The sequence below is a fragment of the Thamnophis sirtalis genome, unplaced genomic scaffold (genome assembly GCF_051295495.1).
Source record: "Thamnophis sirtalis isolate CommonGarterSnake01/CBP01778 unplaced genomic scaffold, rThaSir2_p1.2 scaffold_2, whole genome shotgun sequence".
Taxonomy (NCBI): domain Eukaryota; kingdom Metazoa; phylum Chordata; class Lepidosauria; order Squamata; family Natricidae; genus Thamnophis; species Thamnophis sirtalis.
Window position 1 is genome coordinate 50954288 of NW_028261382.1, and position 21661 is coordinate 50975948.

The 21661-nt window shown below is 47.1% G+C and overlaps 1 protein-coding gene across 1 annotated transcript; it reads left to right on the forward strand.

The window, feature by feature from the left end:
* The first annotated feature begins 534 nt into the window (after positions 1 to 534).
* On the forward strand, positions 535 to 19706 carry NAA25 (N-alpha-acetyltransferase 25, NatB auxiliary subunit). The gene is given in 29 exon segments (XM_087705448.1): positions 535 to 664; positions 5326 to 5411; positions 5909 to 6047; positions 6839 to 6957; positions 7401 to 7475; positions 8363 to 8470; positions 8965 to 9043; positions 9364 to 9475; positions 10004 to 10093; positions 10262 to 10431; positions 11731 to 11843; positions 11935 to 12145; positions 13030 to 13082; positions 13084 to 13120; positions 13528 to 13585; positions 13587 to 13706; positions 14317 to 14330; positions 14333 to 14415; positions 14974 to 15125; positions 15766 to 15891; positions 16667 to 16799; positions 16801 to 16911; positions 17050 to 17059; positions 17062 to 17172; positions 17436 to 17501; positions 17684 to 17779; positions 18020 to 18132; positions 18309 to 18455; positions 19374 to 19706. Coding segments are annotated over 29 exon segments (2937 nt in total). The 5' UTR covers positions 535 to 582; the 3' UTR covers positions 19497 to 19706.
* Positions 19707 to 21661: the final 1955 nt, after the last annotated feature.

A 21661-nucleotide genomic window follows, 5' to 3' on the forward strand; every position in this document is an offset into this window, starting at 1 on the left:
ATTTTAATAATAATAAGTTGAACGCCTCACAAATTTAAGAGCCGGTGGGCTTTATTGGTGTCTGTTAAGTTATAATAATCAGAGTTGAGGGGACAAATCCCCCCCCCCACACACACACACCATCCAAATTTGGGAATTGATGGTTTTCATAGATACGGCTGTTACTTTAATAAATAACATTAATCATATTACGGTAATCAAAGCTGAGGGGATCCCCCCCCCCAAAAAAAGAGATCCACCCCCTCCCCGGAGTCTGGGGGCTTCAACGACCCACAGCTGAGGGGATTCCTTCTCCTCCTCCCCAAAGACTCCAACGGAGGCCTCGAAGGCCGCAAAAGCCTGAGGGGGGGCGACTACTACGCGAGGCTGGCGGGCCAGAGCAGGCCCACCTCGCGGGGCCGTTGTGCCGGGCTGCTTTGCATCTCTTTTTCGCCTGGCGACGCGCCGCCTCCCGCCCGCCCTCGGCCCGCCCCGCCAGGCGTCCGTGCGGGAGAGAGGGGAGAGAGGGGAGAGCAGAGGCAGGCGAGCAGGCCCGGCGGTGGCGGCGGCGGCGGCTGCGCGCTGCGGTTCTGCGCTCTCATCATGGCGGCGGCGGCGGCAGCGGTGGCGGGTGCGCGGGGCCATGTGCAGGACCCGAACGACCGGCGCCTGCGGCCCATCTACGGTAGGCCCCTCCAGGCGCGCGCTCTTCCCGCCTTTCCCCCTCACGCCGGGCCTGCTCGAGGGTGGGGGGGGAGAGGAGGGGAAGGCCCCGTGGACGCCTCTCCGAGGGCCGCGCCTGGAGCCGGGACCTTTCCCGGGACGCTCCCCCTCCCCGGTCTCCCTGGGTGCTGGGGGGGGGGAGGAAGAGCAGGCCTCTCTCGGGGTGGGAGGGGGGGCCTTTCCTGAGGGAGAGGTTGAGGGGGCATCGGGGTGCCATCTAGAGGGGTCTCCTCCCCTGCGACCCCCGCGGGATGGGGGCCCCCCTTTTTAAGGGCTTTGTTTTGCACGAGTGCGGGGGATGGAGGCGCCTTTAAAGGGCTTTGGGGAGACCTCATCCTCCACCACCCCCCACAGTGGCCTTAAATCGGGGGTGAGCAAAAGCCTTGATTTTGGAGGGGAAGGAGAGAGGAAACCCCCCTTCCCCCCAAAAATCCCCAGTGTCTTTATTGGGAAAGATTTCGGGTGGAGGGGAGAACCTGGAAAGCTCGGTAAAGTTTTACCTGGGACAATCATGGAGAAATCCCCCCCCCCCAAAAAAAGAACGGAAGAGGGTTGAAGGTCCAGCAACACAATTCTATAAATAATTGTAATATAAATATTGTGTGTGTGTATGTATGTATTTAGTGTCAAATGCAACATATATATATATATATATATATATATATATATATATATATATATATATATATATATATATATATATATATATATATATATATATATATATATATATATAATCTATCTATCCATTCTATCTACCTACTTATCTATCTATCTATCTATCTATCTATCTATCTATCTATCTATCTATCTATCTATCTAAATTGTTTGTGTATGTGTGTGTGTATGTATTTAGTGTCAAATGCAACATATATACCTATATACCTATATATCATCTATCTACCTACTTATCTATCTATCTATAATTGTGTGTGTGTGTCTGGGTATGTATGTATGTATGTATGTATGTATGTATGTATGTATGTATGTATGTATGTATTTAGTGTCAAATGCAACATATATATATATATATAATCTATCCATTCTATCTACCTACTTATCTATCTATCTATCTATCTATCTATCTATCTATCTATCTATCTATCTATCTAAATTGTTTGTGTATGTGTGTGTGTATGTATTTAGTGTCAAATGCAACATATATACCTATATACCTATATACCTATATACCTATATATCATCTATCTACCTACTTATCTATCTATCTATAATTGTGTGTGTGTGTCTGGGTATGTATGTATGTATGTATGTATGTATGTATTTAGTGTCAAATGCAACACACACACACATATATATATATATCATCTATCTACCTATATATCATCTATCTATCCATTCTATCTACCTACTTATCTATTTATCTATCTATCTATAATTGTGTGTGTATGTATGTATGTATATGTATTTAGTGTCAAATGCAACACACATACACACATTATATAATCTACATATCATCTATCTATCTATCTATCCATTCTATCTACCTACTTATCTATCTATCTATTCCAAGCCTTTGGGGAGCAGACCCCCCCCCTCTCTTTTTGTGATGGACCTCATGTCCTCATGAAGTAGGGGGTGCAAAGGCTCCTTCTGAGCCCAGGCTACCAAAAGTGCTGATTTTACTCCTATTAATATGCAGCGTGCTTAAAGGTGTGTTTTTGTTTTTTTTTTGCTTTTCCACAGTTTTGTAGCCGCTCTCCAAAGAATGTGGTTTATTGTACCTTTTCAGCCAGCTATGATTTAGAAAGAAGGAGTCTGATACCACCGTAAAATGTTTGCCTTCTCTTTTTTTTATAGGCATGTTTATGTATATGTACACACACACACACACACACACATCCTTCCCACATTTTTCAGGGGTTGCTGGCCAAGTACAGAGTTGTTGGAGTTGGAGTGGGGAGGGGAAAAGGCACCCCCCAGAAAATCATTGATGAAGGAGTCCTACAGAAATTGAAATAGGGACCTCCGGGAACTTATATTAAATTTGCAGAAACAGGAATTGGTTTGAAGTTTAGCTCCTTGCAGGACTTCCTCTTTGATTGTGAGCACCCTGGGGGTTAGATAGCTTTAGAACATAACTTTATAAGTTAGATGGTGACAAAGAAGTAAATACAAGGTGGAAAGTATTTTTTAAATATGTGTTTATTTTGCTCCACAAGAAACGGAAGAGTGAAAGCAATTCAGGCTCTCTAGAACAGTGTTTCTCACCCTTGGCAACTTGAAGATGTCTGGACTTCAACTCCCAGAATTCCCCAGCCAGCGAATGCTGGCTGGGGAATTCTGGGAGTTGAAGTCCGGACATCTTCAAGTTGACAAGGTTGAGAAACACTGTCCTAACCACTGCTGGGGAATTCTGGGAGTTGAAGTCCAGACATCTTCAAGTTGCCAAGGTTGAGAAACACGGCTCTAGAAGACACGTAATTTGGTGCCTGGTTCTCCTAAGCGCCTTTCCCAAAGAACTGATTTTAAAGACTGACCTATAAATACAAGATTTCTGATCTATCTCTTGATCAGGGATAGTTTGGTGAGATGCCTGAGCTGTCCTTTCACCATGCCTCCTGAAGGCCTCTTTTCTTACACGTGTGATCTTCCAATCCAGTCCAAGTATTAATTATTATTTTGCTTTAGGTTATGTATATCCCTCACGCTGTTTGACTTGATTGCTTCATATTTCACTTCTGTTGCGCGAGCCTCTGTCGCTGCTTTTCCCAGTAAGCCGAAAGCTCATGAGGAGTGGTTTCTTTCATTCAGAGGCAGCGGTCAGGTTAATTTGTCTCTCCCCAGTACATGACTTTTCTTGCTTAAGAAAGTGGCTTTGTACAGTATTGCACAATGCCACTTTTCTATCTTTGTATTGACTAAAAATGGACAGGGTGATTTACAGTTTTGCATCGATCGATGAATGAGATAAAAGGTAGTATTGGCAGGAGAGGCTCAACAAAGAGAGAGGCTAGCCTAAAATCAGTGTTGCCTAACTTGTCAGTTACAAAAAAAGGCTAGTTGGGAGGGGGTGAGAAGCATTGCTTTGGGGCAGATCTGGGATTTTTTTTTCTGATAATGCAAACTTTCAAGGTACATATTTACAGGCCCAGCTATCCTGGCTGTTTCTGCGTTTCTCCTGAAAGTCTGTATTTTCAGAGTTTTGTCTCTACTCGGTTCTTTTCCACAAGAATTAGGTCAGAGCTGCTTAATGTTACATTTGAAAAAACTGCCTGTGCTTCCGAAAAATAATCTTCGAGCAGTCAGTCTCTCTAATGGGAAAGTAGGTTTCTCAGCCATTTTTTAAAATGCGTAACATCATATGTACGTATCAGATACGTTTCTAAATTGGAGATATGAACACCACAGTGTTGGACAAATTCTGTATTGAAAGACAATGCTGAAAGAGATTGGAAGCAATTTAGTAGTATTTTGAATAATATTTCAAAACAATGTTAGTGTTAATTGGTACGTGTCATGAAAACACATGTTTTTTTGATATAACTACATTTACATTTAATGTAATGTCCAGGCAAGTTCTGATTTCATCTCATTTAATACCTTCTTTAATGAGAGCTAAGCGTTTTTCCCTTGGCGTTAGTTTGCTTTTTGTTTTAATTTGTGGTATAGAAGCTTCATTAAACTTTGTTGACTTTCTCAAATCCAGTCTGGGAATCATACTTAATAATCAAGGGCTTGAATTCACAGTTTTGAAGTAATTTGTTGTGGCTGACTCACGTCTTTTTAATTCTCTGCTCCTTTGATATGGTGACAAAATATCCACAAAGTTCCCTTATTAAGAATCTCTTTTTGCATCTGTCATAGATGGGATTCATATTGTTTATGCTTCATGCTAGGTCAGTGTTTTTCAACCACTGTGCCGTGGCACACTAGTGTGCCGTGACATAGTGTAAGGTGTGCCGTGGGAGAATTACTTTATATATAGTCAATATAGGCACAGAGTTAAAATTTTTTAACATTTTCTAATGGTGGTGTGCCTCGTGATTTTTTTCATGAAAAAAGTGTGCCTTTGCACAAAAAAGGTTGAAAAACACTGTGCTAGGTCATGAAAAAAGGCCTTCTTGGTTCCTCTTACCAGCAAGATTGGTTAATCCATAGGAGCTTCTCCCGTGGGTTTGTTCAGTATGATAGATTGATGAGAAGTTATCAATAAAGGAGAAATCAGCCATGCTCAACAGAGCATCAAGGACCCCTCATAACTAGGAGTTCTCTTCCAGCAAGTCACATTGGAAGCTGGACATTAAACACCTTCTAACTGTGGCTTGTGAAAGAATGAGTTCGGTTTAAAGATGTTGACCCTCATGTTAAGCAACCACCGAAGAGTCGCCAAATATTAGAGGAAGTCACTCATTTTTCACCAGAAACCAAGAGCTGCCACTCTCTTCTAATCCAAACGAGAAAACTTCTCCACGGAGAATAAGCTGTTCTCAGAAAGATGCCCTACTGATGTATTAGAGGGAGCCCATTGCGGTTACTTTGCCCATTACAACAGGGATGGGAATTGTAGTCCAGCTAACCTGGAAACCCTTGCCATGTGGGGGGGGGAGAGCTGATTCTCAACTTTACAGCCTGTGGTAATTCCCTCTCCCTTCTTTTCTTTAGATTATCTTGATAACGGCAATAATAAAATGGCAATCCAGCAGGCAGACAAACTGCTAAAAAAACACAGAGATCTTCACTGTGCTAAGGTGAGCTCACCGTGAGTTTATTTCGTTGAGTTGTCTTTGTCTTAAATCTTGAATAAGCAAGGGCCAGAGTCTGCTTTCTGTCTGCCACCTCCCTAGAAAGGGTTGGGCTGGGTGGGGCAGCCAGGGCTGCAGACTTTAAAGCTTTGAAGTCCTCCTTTGTGGGGCAGTTTTTTCCCCCTCTGCAACATTGCCTTTGTTGCTCCTGTTTTCCCCCCCTCTCCGGTGATGTTGGTCATAAGCTCTGGTTTGCCAAAGTAATTCTTCTTCAACGTATTTGTCCTCCTCCGCATGGCTTAGCATCCTAAGGCAAATCGGAGTTGGTGTCCAGCTTCTGAGATTTAACGTTTGACCCACCAGACCATTTCTTATAAATGAATAAGAATATAAATAAAATGAACCTCGAACCTTCTTTGCTGATTATTCTCGAGATGGGATTTTTCATGAGCATCCTCCCCACTGACAGTTACCTCTTAAAATGTTCTCTCATCTGGATGCAGGTTCTGAAAGCAATTGGCCTGCAAAGAACTGGGAGGCAAGAGGAAGCGTTTACTTTGGCCCAAGAAGTAGCAGGCCTTGAACCCACCGATGACAATTCCTTGCAGGCGTTGACAATCCTGTATCGAGAAATGCACCGGCGTACGTTTCCCAGCTGCCCTGAGCCCTGCGGGGTTTTTTATTTCCATTTCAAAGCACTCTGTCTCTGTGTTCTGATCCACACGCATCTCATCGGCTCTTCTTCCATGTATTGAAGAAAGGGTCGTCTCAGAAATCACCACAGATCCTGTTTTGCCAAGATTTTAGTAATAACTCTTCGTTCAAAGAAATATTTGAAAAGAAATATTTGAATATTTGCAAGCAGAAACAATTTCTGAATTAAGTTGTTTTGCTCGCTTGTGGCAGGATTTCCTAATATTAGCAGTTAGACTTATATAGCGCTTCATAGAGCTTTCAGCCCTCTCTAAGCGGTTTACAGAGAGTCAGCATATTGCCCCCAACAATCTGGGTCCTCATTTCACCCACCTCGGAAGGATGGAAGGCTGAGTCAACCCTGAGCCGGTGAGATTTGAACCGCCGAACTGCAGTCAGCTGAAGTAGCCTGCAGTGCTGCATTTAACCACTGCGCCACCTCGGCTCTAATATTAATCATAATGCCAAACGTCTAGGCCAGGGAACCATTTTATGGCTCCAAAATATTCTGGGGAATTAAAGTGTGGTTAAACACGATCCTTCAAACTGCCAGCTGAGAGTAGGTATTGCAGTCCTCCGGGAGGGTGGTTGGGGGTCACGGATGCCACGCCCCGGTGCCCCCCCCCCTCCCCAAGAAGAGAATGTCTCAAGGTGCCGAATCTTTCAGCCCTGTTCCAGTAAGGGAGGGGCTCTTAAGTCTTCACCTGCCTACTTTTAATGCTTAGAATATTTGCTTTCAGCCGAGCTGGTCACGAAACTCTACGAGGCGGCTGTGAAGAAAGTTCCCAGCAGTGAGGAATACCATTCCCATCTCTTCATGGCTTACGCGAGAGTCGGAGAATATAAGAAGATGCAGCAGGTACTTGCCCGCATCATAGGCATGTTTCTTCCTCCAAGGAGACCCCGGCTTCTTTTTCATATGTCACCCAAGAAATGCCAAATTTCACCTCTTTCAGCCGGAGGGAATTGCTGAGCAGACCTTTGGAAGGGAATTTATTTGACATCAGGGAGTGTCAGGTTACGGGAGAGTTTTGGTTGCTGTTTCCTGTTCCCTCTCAAAGCAAATGCCTAAAGTGGCAGTTAGGGCCAGGCCGGAGAAAGACAGAAGAGGGTGGTGGTGACAGCTCCTGCCCATCTAAATTGCGATCCTCCAGTCCAGAACATTAACAGAAGGGAGCCTCTTGTCATTCCTTCCCTTCCTGTCAGCAAACGCTTTGGAACTGTGCAAAGGCTCTCCTTGGAGGCCATTCTAGCTTTTGTGACCGTCTCTGTCATCTGGATTTGTGTCTTCTTCTTTTCCAGGCTGGAATGGCCCTTTACAAGATTGTCCCTAAAAACCCATACTATTTTTGGTCCGTGATGAGTTTAATAATGCAGGTAGGTGCCACCTTTCAGGGGGAGAGTAAATTGTCTTTGGAATTGGTTCACTTTCCAATTGAAATATGGGGAAATGCTAGGGAGACATAGATTCTATATGTCGCAAGCACAGGCTGTAATACAGCGGCACAGCCTTTCTTAACTTGGTGTCTTCCAGATTTACAGGGATCACGTGGTTAGGGCTGTAGGTTAAGAGTGGGCTACGTTAAATCTTGTCTTCACAGTGCAATTTGATCAACAAATTAGATGAGAGCATGCTGTGAAATGATAACATTTCTCTACTGGGAAATGCAAGGGTTCTTCTGCAGACTCCTAAATTCTCACTTGAGTCATACAGAAGCAGAGATGGTGAGTGCTACCTGCAGCCCGTTCTGGGGTGAAGAAAAGGGAAAAAGAAACTTCATTACGCTTTCCTCTCTCTCCCTCCCTCCCATTGAACATCTGAATTCTGGAACTGGAGTTTGAGATTCATATGTTAGTTGAGGATTTACAAGGAATCCTTTGAGAAAGGGGTGAAATCTGACAATTGGCTGTCACGTGAAGCAGTCAGGACAGCCGAATGGCCATGTGCACTGCCATACACAGGGTGGCCCATTTCTTCTTACCAAGTTGCTGCTCAGCCTCAGTGGATCTATCTGGTGTGCCTGTCACTGCTCTTCTGGAATAATGAGCATAAAACCGCAGCCGGTTGTCTGATCATTCTTCTCATTGGGTCGGGGGGTTTCACCCGAAACTAATGTTTTGCATTGGGCCTGTGGTGAATTGGAAAGAGGGGTGCGATTCGCCTTGCTTGCTTTGGCTCCTCTAGAGAAAACTTAGGGTGTTTATGTTAGCCAGACGGCGGGCTGGTTCTCTATATGGCAGTTCTATGTGTTTTTTTCTTGCAGTCAATATCTGCGCAGGATGAAAAGCTCTCAAAAACCATGTTTTTACCCCTAGCTGAAAGGATGGTAGAAAAAATGGTGAAAGAAGATAAAATCGAAGCTGAAGCAGAAGTAAGACTTTTTTCCCCCCAATTCTAGGAGGAGGGCCTTCTCGGTGGTAGCCCCGACCCAATGGAACGATCTCCCCGTGGAGATTCGTACCCTCACCACCCTCCAGACCTTCCGCACAGCCCTTAAAACCTGGCTGTCCCGACAGGCCTGGGGTTAAAGATATTGACCCCACCCGAATTGTATGAATGTTGTGCTTTTAACGATGTATTGTTTTATGTGTTTAACATGGTTTGTCCTCCCTCCCCCTGAACTGTGAGCCGCCCTGAGTCCCCCCAGGGAAAAGGGCGGCATACAAATAAAATATCTATCTATCTATTTATCTATCTATCTATTTAAGCTCAACATCTGTGGCCATAAAATGATTTCGGTTTATGGCACAATTTATTAGTCCAAGAAATATCTCTCCGCTTCTTAAAGATAAATTAGTGGAGTTAATGGTGGCAGGTTATTCTCTCTCTCCTCTTGACTTATCTCTTCCTCTTGCTCTTCACTAGGTGGAACTTTACTACATGATCCTAGAACGCTTGGAAAAATACCAAGAAGCTCTGGATGTTGTGAGAGGAAAATTGGGAGGTAAGATTTTCCGGTGCCTTTGTGAAAGAGATGTAATCTGACACACACAAAGGGTTGCCTGCAGTTCAGTGTTCAGCCTCGATTTGCAAAGCGATGTGCTTTTATCATGGCCTCATCTACAAACGTGTCTCCTCTCTGTGCCAGATATTTTGCATCTCTGGTTATATAATACAAGGCGGTTTTGAAATTAAACCCCAATGAACTTTCCCTACGGTCCAATTTTTGCGGGATGAAAGGGGATTTTGTTTCTGAAATCGACATGTTCCTTAATGTGAATTTTCATTTTGGGGTGTGTGTGTCTGTGTGTGTATTATATTTAGACAAGTTAACCAGCGCGCTCCAGAGCAGAGAAAACAAGTGCATGGAGATGTACAGGAAGCTGGGAAAATGGCCAGAATGCAACGCGCTCTCCAGAAAACTTCTACTGAAAAAGTAAGAAGGACATGTCGGCTTGGCCTCTGGGCCCTCCCTTGGGCAGCCCCTTGGCATCCTTTGGGCTGCTGTGATGTTTGCCAGGCTAGTAAAAACATTAGATGGCCCCCCAAGAGGAATTTTTCCTTTTTGCTCTTCACTTGGGACATTTCCCCCCCCCCTTTTCAATTCCACGTGGAGGCGTCCGTTTTTATTATCCAGAACTGCTTAGCTTCACCTTTCTTGTTCTTTGAACCGCCACCCAATCCAGGGCCTTGTTCACAACCAACCTTTTCCCTAACTTTCCTTCGCCTCATCTGCACGCATCATTAATCCGCACATTTTTATTTTTGTGACGTTCAGACGAGCCGTAACGCTGCGTTCTCCATGGCCAATTGAAGGTGGGGAGAACACTTTTGTCTCCCTTTCAGGGAACGGTTTCGATTTCCTTCCCTGATTGCTCCCAAAAGAGACAGCTAGAGAGGAGGGGTCCTCCACTGCCCTTCAGCTTTTTTTTTTCTTTCTTTCCTTGGCTTTTTCCTGTTTTAGCCCAGATGACTGGCAGTTCTACATGATCTACTTCGATTCCCTCTTTCAACTGATCGGCATGGCTTGGACGCCCCCAGCTGAAGGAGAGCAGTGAGTACTCTCCTCTTGTGGGGGGGCTTTGAGAGGCTGGGAATCTTCAATATAAAGGGAAAGGAGGAAACAAATTCATCCCTGGAACTAATGCATGGCAGGAGATTTGGGGGGGGGGGTGAGAAATGGAGCGGAGGTGCTGAATCTCACGGCCCTCCTTGTGCTCAGCTCTCTGGAAGGAGACGTCCATCACAGCACAGAGCAGGCAGTCGCCTTCATAGAACAGAGGCTGATCCACGAATCCAACAGCGCCCGCCCGCTTCGGGGACCATACCTGGCCCAGCTGGAGCTGATCAGCCGTCTGCGGCACAGAGGCTGCCCTGAAGAACAGAAACTGGGTAAGGGCGCGGCTGCAGGGATGCCGGAACGAGCCTCTTGGGGGTGGGGGGGGGCGCAAGGGGGGGGAGACGGGGGGTCAGGGGATTGCAGCAGCTGATGTAAACCCTGCACAAGAATTGCAGGCATCCACCGTTCACTGGGGAGGCTGTTGTAAACCTTGGGAGTTTTCCTGGAGGTGGATAAACATGTAAAGGCTGAGTTGCAGCAGTGGGGCAAGGCGTGCTATCGCATTCCCTGTGCAGCTCCTCGGTGCTCGAAAGGGGAATAAAACCCGAATGAATCACGGCTTGCTTCTGTGGCTTGACTGTTTGTTTTTTAAGGAGAGGAATAATTGAGCCAGGGTGAGGGAGTTCCTGGGCTGTACCTTTAATGCCACGTATGTGAAGGTGCTTGCGTTGTCCTCCCTCTCCGCCCATTTTTGTTTTTTTTCAGGCGGTTGGTTGGTTTTGCAAGGGAAGGGTTCCTTCAGTAGGTAGATCCTAAACCGGCCTTCTTCAAACATGGCAACTTTTAAGATGGGTGGACTTCAAGTCCCAGAATCCCCCAGCCAATTTGGTGAATAACTCGACTTCTGAGCGATTTTCTGGGCCTTTACTGGCTATTTCCCATATCAAGAGACCTCATGAATGGTTCCACCACAAAACCGCGTTCGACTAAACCGCGCTCGACTAAACCGCGTAGCTGTCGTCATCACAGGGCGACAACAGCGCGGAGACAGAAGCACGCTGTAAACGCTAAACCTAAAATTAACCCCTAAACCTAACCCCCCTAAACCTAATCCTAAACCTAACCTTTAACCTAACCCTAAACCTAACCCTAACCCTTAACCCAGTGTTTCTCAACCTTGGTAACTTGAAGATGTCTGGACTTCAACTCCCAGAATTCCCCAGCCAGCGAATGCTGGCTGGGGAATTCTGGGAGTTGAAGTCCGGACATCTTCAAGCTGCCAAGGTTGAGAAACACTGCCTTAACCTAACTCTAAACCTAACCCTAAACCTAACCCTTAACCTAACCCTAAACCTAACCCTAAACCTAACCCTAAACCTAACCCTTAACCTAACCCTAAGCCTAACCCTTACCTTAAGTTGAATCGGCTTGCTTTCAAAGCGCTATTTAAAGCGCCCTTCTTTCTCGGCGCTGGCTGTTGTCGCCCTGTTGATGACGTCAGCGACGCGGTTTAATCGGGCGCGCTTTAGTGGAGCGCGGTTTTGTCGTGCCACGCTCACGAATATTAGGACACTTTTACAATCCAAAACCTGACTCAGCCACTTCTCAGTAGCCGGTTCTTCCTTTCTCAGGCAACCCGGAAGAACTCATGTTCCAGTATTTCAAGATGTTTGGGGACAAACCTTGCTGCTTTACGGACCTCAAGGTGTTCGTCGACCTCCTCCCGCCAACGCAATACACGAAGGTAGCCCTCCTCGCTGGCAACTCCCGCCTCCTGCAGCCTGGAACTCCCGACCGGCCGTGTTTGACGGGGTCCCTCTCCTTTTTCTTGGCAGTTCATCAACCAGTTATTGGGGGTCATCCCGCTTTCTGTCCCGGCGGAAGGCAGGCTTGCTCTCCCAGCTAATATCAAAGCTTTGCAACAACACCTGTGCGTGATGCAGTTGACGCGGTTGCTCGGACTCTTCCACACCATGGACGAGACGGCTCAGAAACTGGCAGCCGTCCAGGACTTGATGCTGCGTTATCGGCACGGATTGGATTTTGGTGAGGAGACCGTCGGGGCCTCTTGGCCATTCGCGGAGTCTGTCCTCGCCCACCTGCTTTCGCCGGTCGGGTTTAAACCTTCGTCTGAGGAGGCCTGGAGCATCACTGAGCCCCTTGGCGAGTTCTTTAGCCCTGCTGGTTAAATCTGGTCGACTTTGGAGAATTAGAAATTTAGCATTTTAAGTAAAAACCTGCAAGAAATGTTAAATAGCATTTCATCAAACTAGCTCATGTTTGAAAGCGTAAAATAGAATAGAATGGAATTTTTATTATTTATATGCCGCCCTTCTCCGGGAGGACTCAGGGCGGCGAACAAGTCAAATGGAGGAAAAGGGGAACATAAAAATGAAATACAAATAATAAAATAGGTAACAGTCGCACAACCATACATGTCGAGAGGGGAGGGAACTCATCACCCCCAGGCCTGCCGGCACAGCCAGGTTTTGACAGCTTTTCGGAAGGCCTGGAGAGAGGTGAGGGTCCGAATCCCTGCGGGGAGTTCGTTCCAGAGGGCCGGAGCTGCCACAGAGAAGGCCCTCCCCCGGGTAATAGCCAGGTGGCATTGGCTGGTAGATGGCACCCGGAGGAGGCCAACCCTGTGAGATCTAATGGGTCTTTGGGAGGTAATTGGCAGCAGGCGGTCTCTCAAGTACCCAGGTCCAATACCATGAAGGGCTTTATAAGTTACGACTAGCACTTTGAAGCGTATCCAGAGACTGATCGGTAACCAGTGCAGCTCGCGGAGGATGCACCCACAATCGCTCGCGCAGCTGCATTCTGGACGAGTTGAAGTCTCCGAATACTCTTCAAGGGCTGCCCCATGTAGAGAAAAATGTTCTGTTTTCTGGCTTTATCCTCCCCCCCTCTCTTCCCCCCCCCCCCAGGAAAATCCTGTTTGAAAACGGAGCTACAGTTTTCAGATTACTACTGCTTGCTTTGCTGTCCATTTGCTGCTTGACCTCTGGCTGGAAGCAGGTATGTCATTGCGACACCTGTCTGTGATCAGAAACGACCTTGGAAGGGGGAGGGCCATGCCTTGCTTCGTTTATTAACAGCAATAAAAGTCGGTGGGTCAAGAAGTTTCTACGGTGATGCGTGGCATGGGAAAGTTAGAAAAACGTTCTGTTCTTCACGTGAGACTAGGTTGAACCTGTTACCTGCTAAAGCAGCAGAAGGATCGAAGTTTGGGGGTCTCCTTTACACGCTGGATCTTGGCATTTCTTCCCCCGTTATGAACGCGCTGCAGCTTTGAAGGGGGACGAGGCAAATTTGTCCCGACAGACGAGTTCGCTTCACGTACCTCCAGAGCCCCTTCCTTGCCTTCTCGCCTCGCGTGCGGCTTCACACCTATGTTTTTGCCCTCTTTCTTTCTCCCCCTCCAGGTGAGGAATCGGCCGTCTGGCAGTGCTTGACTCTGCTGGAGGAAGGCCTGACCGCCAGCCTCCAACGCCCAGCCCAAACTGCTGCTCATCCGAATCTACTGCATGCTGGGGGCCTTTGAGCCGGTGGTGGAGCTCTACTCTAGCCTGGATGCCAAGCACATTCAGCACGATACCATTGGGTGGGTAACTGGCCTCTCTTCCTGGGGGTGGGGGGGCCTTTGTGGAGCTGCTGTCTTGGGCAGGGAAGGGGGGCCATCTGCTTGGCCTCTCCTCCATTCGCCAGAGGTTGGGAAAGGGTCCTGGGGAGTGTGTGTCTTGGGGCAAGGAGAGGGGCCTCTGTGCCATTTGCAGGATGGACTTTTATGACGTTCCTGGAGCAACCTCCGATTTTAGCTCCTTCCTTGAGTGTTTCTAGATATAAATAAAGACTTCATCATCCAGGCAAAAAGTATCTTTAAAAAAGGGTCCATTTTGGCAACTGGACCAAAGTTTATTAAACCGAGACGATTCGTAACTTCTTCAGTCAAAAGGAAAATTTTGGTCAGGCATAAAACGGAGTCAGAGAGCCGTTGAAATGTACCAGCTCTCTTGGCATACCAATTGCAGGGCATTCCCCCCCACCCACCCCACCCCCCAGAACCAACAACAGCAGTGGCCTGGGTTTCCCTTGGGGTAATAATGGGAAGTACCCAAAGCTAAACTCACTCAGCTGGGAAAGCTGAGCCGGTTTTTTTCATGCTTTGTGAGTATCGTTTGTCGATGTGTTGGTTTGTGCCTTCTGCATTGCAGATACCTGCTGACCCGCTTGCCACAGCTTTTGGCCACTATGCTGCTGCCTCTCAATCCTGCAACTTTGCCCTCAGGTTTTTCCACTCCAACCAGAAAGATGTAAGTGTGGGAACAGGAGAGGAAGCTCCACTTCTCCTCCTCCTCTTCAGAGACCGTGTGCAAAGCCCTTCGAAGCAGAGCCAGCTCTTCCCACCGTCCCTCTCCCTTTGCCCGGCCTCCCGTAGATACTCAGAGCCCGGTAGGAGAAGCAGAAAGGAGGGGGAGGAGGAATGGACTTGGGTTGGGTCGATATCGGCATGAGTTAACCAATGATTTCTGAACCTCCAAGCCCTTGGCCAGACTTCCCTCCTCAGCTGCTCTTCTGTCAGCCCCCACGAGGTTGATTAAATTCAGTGACGGTAGCAGTGCTTCCTTCCTCCTCCCCCCTTCCCCACAATTGCTCGTGAAAGCAGCTTCCAAGGCTGAACCTAAACCCAAACTCGTGAAAGTTTGTGCAAGTCTCAAGAGTGAAGGCTGCACAAGTGTTGCCTCCCCTCCCGCGAGGATTGGGACGAGCCTTTTGAACACACACCCCCCCCCACTAGTCAGACATTATACAGAAATCACCCCCCTTGGGCTGTCCTCGAGCCTTGAGGCCCTCCTGCGTTGTCTTTGCAGACCTCAGAATACATCATCCAGGCCTATAAATACGGTGCGTTTGAGAAGATCCCAGAGTTCATTGCTTTCCGGAACAGGCTGAACGCCTCCCTTCATTTTGCACAAGTCCGCACAGAACGGATGTTGCTAGATCTCCTCCTGGAAGCCAATATGTGAGTCCAGAGAAACATCTGAACCGCCGCCGGGGCTTTTCCTGGGAAACTGGGGTCGGGTGTGAGTAGCAGCGATAGACGCTGCGTAAAAACGGGAGGAGGATTCCTAGCAGCGCTAGGAAGGTGGCGCAGTGGTTAAATGCAGCACTGCAGGCTACTGCTAGATCAGCAGGACAGCGGTTCAAATCCCACCGGCTCAGGGTTGACTCAGCCTTCCATCCTTCCAAGGTGGGTAAAATGAGGACCCAGATTGTTGGGGGCAATATGCTGACTCTCTGTAAACCGCTTAGAGAGGCCTGAAAGCCCTATGAAGCGGTAGATAAGTCTACCGCTATTGCTATTTAATAACCTTTGAGTCAAGGCCAAGCAGGGTTCCCTTTCTCTATCTAGGGAGCCGGCAGCACCCTGAAAATGGTCCTCTGACCTGTTCTGCATGCCTCACCGGGCGTGTGTGGCGTATTGGCAGAGAGAGCAAAGCTTTTGATGAAAACAGAACCCGTCACCTGACGTGTTTTCCCTTGCAGTTGGGGGACTTTCAGTGGCCCCATTGAAAACAAAACCCCAAAACCCTGAACAAAGCTGAGCCAACCCTTGTAAGTGCCTAACCCAGCATATTTCTGTTCGGTTCCTCATGAACCAGATCAACAAGTTTGGAAGAAAGTATTAAATCCATGGGCCTAAGTCTGGAAGAGGACGACATTCCCTGGAAAGACCTGCGGGATAACAGAGACCTCACCGTCCTATTCAACTGGGACCCGAAAGAGAAGTAAGCAGAAAAGTTTACGTGGGACGGTAGAAGTTTTATATGATCTGAAGGGAGACGGGAATATATCCAGGGGCAGTATGTTGGTTTTTATTCTGCCACCTGGAATAAATAGATCACCCTGGATTATAATAGATCCAGTTAAGTATAAGCTCCAGAGCCTCATTCAGAAGGCAGTTGTTTACTTCAGATTTCACCCAGGAACCTATTAGGGTGTAAGAGCCGAGGTGGCGCAGTGGTTAAATGCAACACTGCAGGCTACTTCAGTTGACTGCAGTTCTGCAGTTCGGCTGTTCTAATCTCACCGGCTCAAGGTTGACTCAGCCTTCCATTCTTCCAAGGTGGGTGAAATGAGGACCCGGATTGTTGTTGGGGGCGATATGCTGACTCTGTAGACCGCTTAGAGAGGGCTGAAAGCCCTATGAAGCGGTATATAAGTCTAACTGCTATTGCTATTTCCAGAACAGTCCAGATAAAGTCTGCTCTGGATCATTTGCATAATGACCCAAAAGAATTGACAGACGCAAGAATGCAAATGGTATACATTACATCCAATTGGATTCGATTTAATTTTCCTCCCCCAGATTTTAACAGACAGGAACTGTTAAAATAAGGCTTTACTGTAGTTTGTGGATGGAAGGGACGACCCCTCCCTTCACAAATGTTGCTGAGTTAGACTTCCAAGTTTCTGGAGATAGGGATTAAAAAAAAAAAAAAGGCAGCTTTGTGCCTATAGGTTTCCGGATCTAAATTCTCCCTCTTTCCGTTTCTCTCTCAGGAATATTTCAGAAGAGCACAGAAAATACTCCTTGGAGGAAGAGACTACCTGGTTGCGGATTCGGTCGCTGACATTACGGTTAATAAGCGGGCTGCCAGCTCTTGGCCACAGCAGCCAGCCAAAGAACTCGGAAAAAAACCACCGAGAATGGCGTTTCCTCCAAGATCGACACCGTCCGGACTCTCCTGCGGCAGCTGGACGATACAGTGAGATCTGGGAAGTGGCTCCTACAGAAAAATATTCAGGTATAAGTCAGGGAAAGAATGCTGATTTTTATTTAAATAGACCGATTGCAATAACACGAATTGGGTTAGATCACAAATAAGATTGTCTTTTTTGTTTGTGTGGGAAGTATGTGACGTGCCGTGTTTTCCTTTCCACAGTATCCGGTCCTCGGCCCCCTCCTTCACGGATGGCCAGCTTCTTTGACAGTGGGAGCTGCCAGTCCCAAATCAGCTTGTTTTATCTAGTTAGTGAAATTTATGAATTAGATACCAATGGCTTAGGTAAGCCCTCCAACTTCCTTCAATTTGGGGCTGAAGGGAGAGAGTGGGAAATAAGGATTAGTCCCCATAGTAGCCAACCTTTGGCAACTTTAACCTGGCTGGCTGGCTGGGGAATTCTGGGAGTTGAAGTCCCACAACTTTTACAACGGAGTTGTGCCACAGTTGCATTTTCCTTTTGCTCCCCCCCCCCCGCCTTCATCTGTGTATTTAACGATAAGCCTCTTCCGATTGGATAAACGATTGGATCCCTTATTTATTTGCAGAAGATTCCACGGCGATTCAAGAGCGGATAGGAAACTGTTTCAAATCATTACTGGAGCAACTAACAGGTATGCCCGCTTTGCCAATAAGCCCCCAAGAATTCTGACTTGCTTCAGACCTGCTTCCTTACTTGTGGGCTTGCTTTGGGGTGCAAAGAGAAGGGATGGGTGTCTGTGTGGCTTTGCAAAAGACTTAAAATATTCACAAGCCGTTTTTCTCCCCTATTTCTCTCCCTCCTTCTTTCCTTAAGATCAGGTCAATAAATGCAAAGGTGATTTGTTGGAAATCCGGGAGGGCAGCTTCAAAACCCATCCACATATTTTAGAAAACCTGGTCTTCTTTGTGGAGGGTGAGTGTGGGCGGTCGGAGCCACCCGGCCTGCCTTGACTGCAAAAGGCAGCCATGCCCCTAAAGCAGTGTTTCTCAACCTTGTCAACTTGAAGATGTCTGGACTTCCAACTCCCAGAATTCCCCAGCCAGCGAATGCTGGCTGGGGAATTCTGGCAGTTGAAGTCCAGACATCTTCAAGGTGACAAGGTTGAGAAACACTGCCCTAAAGCACCTCCCCCACCCTGCTTCTCCCCGCAGACCATCTCTATCGTCTTGTGGGTCTGCAGTTACTCAGATGCCGTCCTCCGGCCCTGGAAGTCAAGCCTGCAGAAGAAGAAAAAGAAGAAAAAAGAGAGCAGTGTGGCCATGGTAGGCCAGGCTATGATGCCCTTTCTTCTTCCTCTTCCTCCCTCTCCCCCCCAAAGCCGCAGCTTGACTCCTGATTCCTGATTATTGAGAGCAACTCCTTTATATGGTTCATTAAACAACGGAGGACAGGCCAAGGATGGCCTTTTACATTTCCCCCCTCTCGCCCATCTCTGTAGCCTCCAGTCTTCACCAGCTTCCAAGATTACGTCTCTGGACTCCAGACGCTCACTTCCAACGTGATAGATCACCTCAAAGGGCTTGAAATTAATTTAACTGCACTTAAACTTGAAGAGCTGTACATAGACAATAACTCACTCTTGCAGGTAAGAAATAGCACGCAGCTTTTAAAGGAGTGCTCTCCGCTCTCTTGGAGCCGGAATTTGTCTTGTTCCTTCTGTTCATTTCTCAACCCTGCCTTTTTGCTCAAAATGTTTCTTGTACGTGGAGAAACTCGCAACTGGCATGCCGGTCTGAAGTTCCTAGAACAGTGTTTCTCAACCTTGGCGACTTTCCTGTGGACTTCAACTCCCAGAATTCCCCAGCCAGCTATGCTATGCTGGGGGATTCTGGGAGTTGAAGTCCATAGGACTTAAAGTCGCCAAGGTTGAGAAACACTGTCCTAGAAGACGACTAGCTCAAATACTTCGGCTGGTCCAACTCCGTGCACCCTTAAGCTGTTTTCTTCGTTTGCCAGCATCTCTTCTTAGAAACTCAAAAGGAGCTGTAATGTAAATTTATCATTACTTGGAATAAGTCACGAGTCCGTCCGATCGGGTTGAATTGAATTGATTATATTTCTATGCCCCCCTTTTCCCCAAAGGGGACTCAGGGCGGCTCACAACCCAAGTCAAGGGGTGGGGGGTACAAATAAGGAATAAAAAAGACGAACAGAACAATACCACAATTAAAAGCACACAACAACCATACCATTCGAGGGGGGACAAAAGTTCATCAGCCCCAGGCCTGTCAGAACAGCCAGGTTTTAAGGGCTTTGCGGAAGGCCTGGAGGGTGGTGAGGGTCCGAATCTCCAGAGGGTCGGAGCAGCCACAGAGAAGGCTCTCCTCCGGGTAGTCGCCAGTCGGCATTGGCCAGCGGATGGAATTCGGAGGAGGCCTAATCTGTGGGATCTGATCGGTCTAGTGGAGGTGATTGGCAGCAGGCGGTCTCTCCAGGTCCAATACCATGAATACCAGAACTCCCCAGTTCTGATTGTCTTAACCTGCCTTTTTCTTTCACCCAGGAAGAGAAGAAGTTTACAAAGACTGCGCTAGGGAAAGTCCAGAGTAGTTACCAGCACGCGGTTCAAGAAATTGGGGAGCTGCTGAAAAAGAGACTCGATTCAATAAAAAGCCTCAAGGTTTGATGAGCCGCTGCCTCCTTGGGGCGGAAAGCCAGAGGGAAGGCGTTGGCCTCCAGTGAGCAACATCTAACATCCCTTCTGTGTTAAAATCTGGAACTTCCTCATAAATGCATGAAGGACTTTGGATCACAAACTTTTTTTTATGTATTAAAAAAAGATATATTCAAGCCGATTAAATTATTGTACATTAAAAGAATGGAAACAGGGACCCTCCACGGACAGGGTCAGACCACTTTTTATACAAGTTCATAAGCAGATTGCTTAGAGATCCTGGAACACCCACCCCCCCGGACTCACCTGTTGCGCCCCCCCCCCTTGCCTGGGAGAGGGGGAGTTCTTCAGAAACTCCCAACTCTTAAGAAGCAGCAATAGGAATCCAGTGTAAAACATATTTCCAAGGAATTTCTATCCCCCCCCCTCTCCGCACAAGCAAGGCAACCTTTTCATTTTGCGTGCACGTTTTTGCCGTAGAGAAGCAAATGACCAGGTCTGAGGTCAGCTGTGGACCTCCTAAGCCAGTGTTTCTCAACCTTGGCCACTTGAAGATGTCCGGACTTCAACTCCCAGAATTCCCCAGCAGTGGTTAGGACAGTGTTTCTCAACCTTGGCCACTTGAAGATGTCCGGACTTCAACTCCCAGAATTCCCCAGCCAGCGAATGCTGGCTGGGGAATTCTGGGAGTTGAAGTCCGGACATCTTCAAGAGGCCAAGGTTGAGAAACACTGTCCTAAGCACTGCTTCGGCTCTTCCTCCTCCTGCCACAGGCAAGCAAATCTGACTGTTGAACGATCTAGGCTGCAATAGGATCTTTTATTCTCCTTTTTATGTATGCAACTTCCCTTTCAGCCGTTCGAATTGGTTGGAAAGAGGACCAGCGTCGGTTCCAGCATCAAACCTCCTTTTCTCGTAGGTGTCGGAGAACAGTGCTCTCAGTTAAAGCCTCCTCCTCCTCCTCCAGTTGTTTACAAGAAAATGGGTTTAGAAATGCAACTGGAGCTAGAATTCTGTAGCAATCAGGTAGAAGATTATCGATGTAAGTGGTAGCAAAAAAACAACAACAACACCTTAATTGAATTGAATTTCTTATATTTCTATGCCGCCCTTTTCCCCGAAGGGGACTCAGTTGTTATTTTAAAGTGTGAAGCTGTGTGCGGTGGTGCCTTGATGTTTCTTCCACTTTCAAAGTTGCATGTCAAAACAGGCTGGCTTAGTTGAGCTGAACCCCAGTTTTTTTCGTATTTTTCTTCGTTTCAAAGCCCTGCCGAATCCCTTCCGATGCGTACGAAGTGGATTTTGGATGAGACCCAAGAATGGAGGATAAGAAACTCTTTAACCGCTTTCAAATCCTCCCACCCTCCTCGCATTCGGAACAGAATTTGGGAGCGACTTCCAAAATACCTGTTGAGCCACGTTTTTTTTTTCCAGCATTTTGACATTCAGAGCTGTTGGATGAAAAAAAAAAGGACTTGCACTCCTGCACGGCCAGTCTTGGTTACTGACAAGAAATTGGCCTGTGGCTGTGCACATCTTAGCAGGTTTCACTCTTCTGTGAGATCATTAAGATGCTGTTTTCTGAGTTACTTCAGAGGATTGCTTGGTTATCATTGTATTTTTTTAAAAAAATCAGTGGGGACTAAAAAACCAGGGGATGTGTTCCTGTTTCTTCCTAAACAATGATCAATTGCCAGGTGGAAAGGAAGGAAGCCTCTTGAATGTAGGCTTTATGCCCAGGAAGATAAGCAGGTAACATCAGTCAGGTAAGCGAAGTAAGTAACACAACCGTATGGATTACTTTCTCATTAGCCAGGATCCAGATTTCGAAGGAGCGGCTTTGGTGGGTGTTCAGCCTGGTTTATTGCTGTCTGCCAGCACATCCAGCTTGTTGGTGTCTTCTCCATGCCCACCCTCACTTGCCCCCCAGAGAGGGTCTCACCTGTTCTAGAGGCAGCCCTACCTGCCCCGTGAGAAATACGGAGCTTTACCTGAACCTGCTGTGGACGTATCCTGCCAAGAGATACCACGCAGCAAAGGTGATTTCTGTACAAAAACATGACTCCTGCAGGCTTGTTATATCGTCTCGGGGAAAAAGAAGGGCGGAAGAAATATGTAGAAGCACTATTTTTTCCAATGCAATAATTTCTAGAAAGATGTTTCGGAGCTCCTGTTGA